At 41.1% G+C, this 4,287-nt stretch overlaps 1 protein-coding gene and 1 long non-coding RNA gene across 3 annotated transcripts in view; one reads left to right on the top strand and one right to left on the bottom strand.

Moving 5' to 3' along the window:
* The window catches only part of LOC107713564 (uncharacterized), a 23,957-nt gene that overhangs the window by 7,657 nt on the left and 12,013 nt on the right, over window positions 1-4,287 (top strand). The gene's annotated exons all lie outside the window — the stretch shown is intronic.
* The window catches only part of LOC107713563 (collagen alpha-3(IX) chain-like), a 24,254-nt gene that overhangs the window by 6,994 nt on the left and 12,973 nt on the right, over window positions 1-4,287 (bottom strand). For both annotated transcript variants that reach the window (XM_016519112.1, XM_016519113.1), the window contains 7 exons: window positions 3,066-3,119; window positions 2,499-2,552; window positions 2,089-2,142; window positions 1,770-1,841; window positions 1,380-1,415; window positions 1,230-1,274; window positions 1,109-1,141 (listed from right to left, as the gene is read on the bottom strand). In XM_016519112.1, the coding sequence (XP_016374598.1) occupies window positions 1,109-1,141; window positions 1,230-1,274; window positions 1,380-1,415; window positions 1,770-1,841; window positions 2,089-2,142; window positions 2,499-2,552; window positions 3,066-3,119 (348 nt within the window). The remainder of the gene's footprint in view (window positions 1-1,108; window positions 1,142-1,229; window positions 1,275-1,379; window positions 1,416-1,769; window positions 1,842-2,088; window positions 2,143-2,498; window positions 2,553-3,065; window positions 3,120-4,287) is intronic.

Genomic DNA, 4,287 nt, shown 5'->3' on the forward strand with positions numbered 1-4,287 from the left:
TACAGAAAGCGAGTAAAGAACTCTCAACTACTAAAAAGGTCAGTTTAATCTCACAAAAACTCCTGTTAATAAAAAGTCTGACTGCACTGCACAATTAATCTCTTACACTGCATCTTTGTTGTTTATGATGAATTCGGTGCTTGCACGTAGGCTACACCGCTTTTATTATTATTGCAGCTTAGATGTTCAAATAGCTGCAGTGCTCCGACTTTGCCACAAACAAAAGTGCGTACGTCTGCTCAGACCCTGACATGGCGGTAAGTACTTTCCCACGTCAAAGACGGTTTTTATAAATATGAATGTTGCCGTGGATTTTAGTGTACGCACACTCTAAGATCAATTCTGTGCGTACGCACATTTTATAAATGAGGCCCCTGGAGTCTAAAATCTTATGCAGATCATTTGAGTGGACACATCTTTAAAAGCCGTTTATAACTCTTCCGAGTGTAATCCTGCCATCATGGGCTACTATCTTTGACCTGTGTTTCTGTTACTGGGCTCTTTGTTTGTCATTGGTTTTGTGTGGAATGACATACTGACATCAGGCACGTGTTCTGCATAGAATACCTGGACAAACTACTATATTTCCCACAATGCATTGTGCCTGTCATTTCCAGTGTGATGAATAACCCAGAGATGACATTACAATAATTTTAGATTAAACATTTTTACAAGAATACTCAGTCAGACATGATTAGGTAATGATAACAATGTATCATGGGACAGTTTGAAAGACTTACCACTGTATAATGCAGTTTCACTTAATAATTAGTTTAATTAAGTTTTAGGCAGTCTAGATTGTATACTGTGTGGTGTTCAGTAGTATTAGGTAGTATTCTATTCCAAACATCACTCTGTTTCCTTTGATTTATAGCAACATACATTTACCAAGACTGTTGAATGTGGTAACATGGAGATAATGTTAATAATTGCATTGTCAATTAAATGTATCAAAATATATAATTTTGGGAAAAAATTATTATATAATGGGAATCATTATACACTGGTTTTGAAGTTAAAAAAAAAAGGCCTTTAAATATTTACTTTGACAAAATTGTTAGAATAGCATAAAAACAGTAAAATGTAATAAAATGAAATGAGATCTCACCTCTCCTTTCTGTCCGACGGGACCGTAATGACCCTGAAGTAAGAGGAAACAGAGGCTGTGTCAGAAATCAGAGGACTATCAGACATTGAGCTGCATGTGGCAAGTGAACAGTGTTACGTACCGGCTCCCCGTTCTCCCCCGGTAAACCATCACTTCCAGCAACTCCCTAAACACAGAAGCACACGGCACCATGTGCAAACATGCATACAAATAGATTGTTTTCTCTTCATGTGTTTTTTTTTTTTCATCATACAGTAGATATGCCTCATACCATGTCTCCTTTAGGCCCTCCAGCTCCAACTGGACCCTGAGAGAGAGAGAGAGAGAGAGAGAGAGAGAGAGGGGAGTGTTATGTGTGTGTTACACATAGGCTTTGTTCTGTGGCAAGAGCTCTGGACAGTGAGGTCACCAGGTCCTCTAGATGTCTACTGAAATATGAGCTATGCTCTTTACTGCGTCTGTGATTAAACAAAACTAAATAATATATCTGAATTTGTTTGTCTGTATGCATCTGTGTATGTATGTGTCTTTGTTTTTAGAAAAGGAAAGCTCATGGGAAAACTCTGATTAAAAAAGAAAAGAAAATACATTTTAAAATCGTTTTACACAGGCTGAATACTTCTAACATCAGTAGAGAGACAGACAGATGTGTGTCACTCACCCGTTCACCAAAGCCACCTCTGATTCCAGTAGGACCAGGCAGACCTGGATCACCTAAAGCTCCTTTAATACCCTGCATGGAAACACAAAATTAATACATTTCATAAACCATGGATCAGATGACACACAACTACTGCTCCCAAGCGCTCAGCCCTCAGAGCAACGGTCATGACTTTTGCCAAATAATAAATGACATTTACTGTCACCAAACCCTATCCTTCAGAACCTTCAGAACACATGGAATATGAGGCATGTTTCACGTTTCGATTATCAGAGTTTTTCTGTTGTGGCACTTGACATGAACCCATAATGCAACTCACCTGGAATCCTTTAACACCTTGTGGTCCAGGGTTTCCAGCTAGTCCAATGCCACCCTGTTAAACAAGCACATACAGTGAACAACCACAAATCCTGGAGCTCTCCTGACTGCAGCACCTAACATCCTCATCTCTCAGGACCAGCTGTCTGACCTTCTGTTCAGATGAGCATGACCCAGTCTAATACGGCACTATTATATGTTACGAGTCAGTCTTAGAACCTGACCTCAAACAATTCATTCAGAAAAAGGAAAATGGGGATTTTTCACTTGTGATTTTATGTTGACAAAAACATAACTCAGCTGAAACACACAGCTGACCTCTATGAACTCTATAACTTCAAATGAATCTTGCTCAGCCATTTTTAATCAGCGTCTAATGTTGTCTCTGATGTTGGCTTTGTTTTTACTTACAGCCACTCCTCTGGGTCCAGCCTCTCCTCTCTCTCCAGGGATGCCAATCTCACCCTGTGGGAGGAGTCACGTTTAGACACGATGTACATCAGAGCATGGTGACCGTGATGTACAACATGTTCCTGGATCAACATCCTTGTTGATCCTGCAACAACATTCCAATCAATCAATCAGAATTGAGGGATAACTTTTCAGGAAATGTCTGTTTTAGGCTTACGATCAGGGTTAGGTGCTTCTACACCCTTGGTAATCAGCTATCATTTCACACTGATTTTAGGAATAAATTATGGGTAGGGTTAGGTTTAGGGGTAGGGATTGGGTTTAGTCTATATTTTTGGACAGTAATGTTGATCCAGGAACATGTTTTACTTGGCAAAATCACGGCGACCATCAGAGCATGTAGCAGTAACCTCATAGGATTCTACTAAATGACCTGTATGTATTGTGCAGTCACAGAAGTTGGCAGTGCAGTAACACTGGCTGAGAATCTGAATGATCTTACAGCATGCATTACTACACTACAGCTGTCAGAAATGGTTCATATCTGGTCATGAGTCAGATACATACAGGTATACCTGGCTCTCCAGACGGTCCTGCTTCTCCCATCTCTCCTGGACTGCCCTGAACGGAGAAGGATTCTTGCATTATTCACCATTTCAGGGTAAAAGAGACCTCAGACCGTCTTACAGTCAGAAACACCAGACCAATAATGAAAAAAGATGGGAAGGCTGTCATTTTTAGCTGAAAGTACCATGAGCAGTATGCCTCTGCTGAGCAGATGCTAACAGAAGCCTCTCTCCAGAGGTGCTTATCATTTCCTAAACTGTCCATCCGGAGGAAGCTTATACTAGGAAACACTGAAGCATAAATTCACATTCCTCTTCATGTTTTTTTTTTTTTTTTTTGAAGTTTACAAAACATTCATTTAAAATTTCTTAACTAACCAAACTTCAACAACAAAAGGGCGAATGCCATGAATGTAACTGATTGCACAATGAGTGATCAGTGATATTCCTACTTCAAATACTTTTTTCGTCAGTTCTTCCAACCCTGGTTCCTTCAAGGAGCTAGAACACAAGGAGCTAGAACTCAAGGAGCTAGAACACAAGGAGCTAGAAACACAAGGAGCTAGAAACACAAGGAGCTAGAACACAAGGAGGTAGAACACAAGAAGCTAGAAACACAAGGGGCTAGAACACAGGGGGCTAGAACACAAGGGGCTAGAACACAAGGGGCTAGAACTCAAGGGGATAGAACACAAGGGGCTAGAACACAAGGAGCTAGAACTCAAGGAGCTAGAAACACAAGGAGCTAGAACTCAAGGAGCTAGAAACACAAGGAGCTAGAACACAAGGAGCTAGAACTCAAGGAGCTAGAACACAAGGAGCTAGAAACACAAGGAGCTAGAACACAAGGAGCTATAAACACAAGGAGCTAGAAACTCAAGGAGCTAGCACTCAAGGAGCTAGAACACAAGGAGCTAGAACTCAAGGAGCTAGAACACAAGGAGCTAGAAACACAAGGAGCTAGAAACACAAGGAGCTTGAACACAAGGAGCTAGAACACAAGGAGCTAGAAACACAGGGGGCTAGAACACAGGGGGCTAGAACACAAGGGGCTAGAACACAAGGGGCTAGAACTCAAGGGGCTAGAACACAAGGAGCTAGAACACAAGGAGCTAGAACTCAAGGAGCTAGAACACAAGGAGCTAGAACTCAAGGAGCTAGAACACAAGGAGCTAGAACTCAAGGAGCTAGAACACAAGGAGCTAGAACTCAAGGAGCTAGAA

The sequence above is a fragment of the Sinocyclocheilus rhinocerous genome, unplaced genomic scaffold (genome assembly GCF_001515625.1).
Source record: "Sinocyclocheilus rhinocerous isolate Xijiao unplaced genomic scaffold, SAMN03320098_v1.1 scaffold1049, whole genome shotgun sequence".
Lineage (NCBI taxonomy): Eukaryota > Metazoa > Chordata > Actinopteri > Cypriniformes > Cyprinidae > Sinocyclocheilus > Sinocyclocheilus rhinocerous.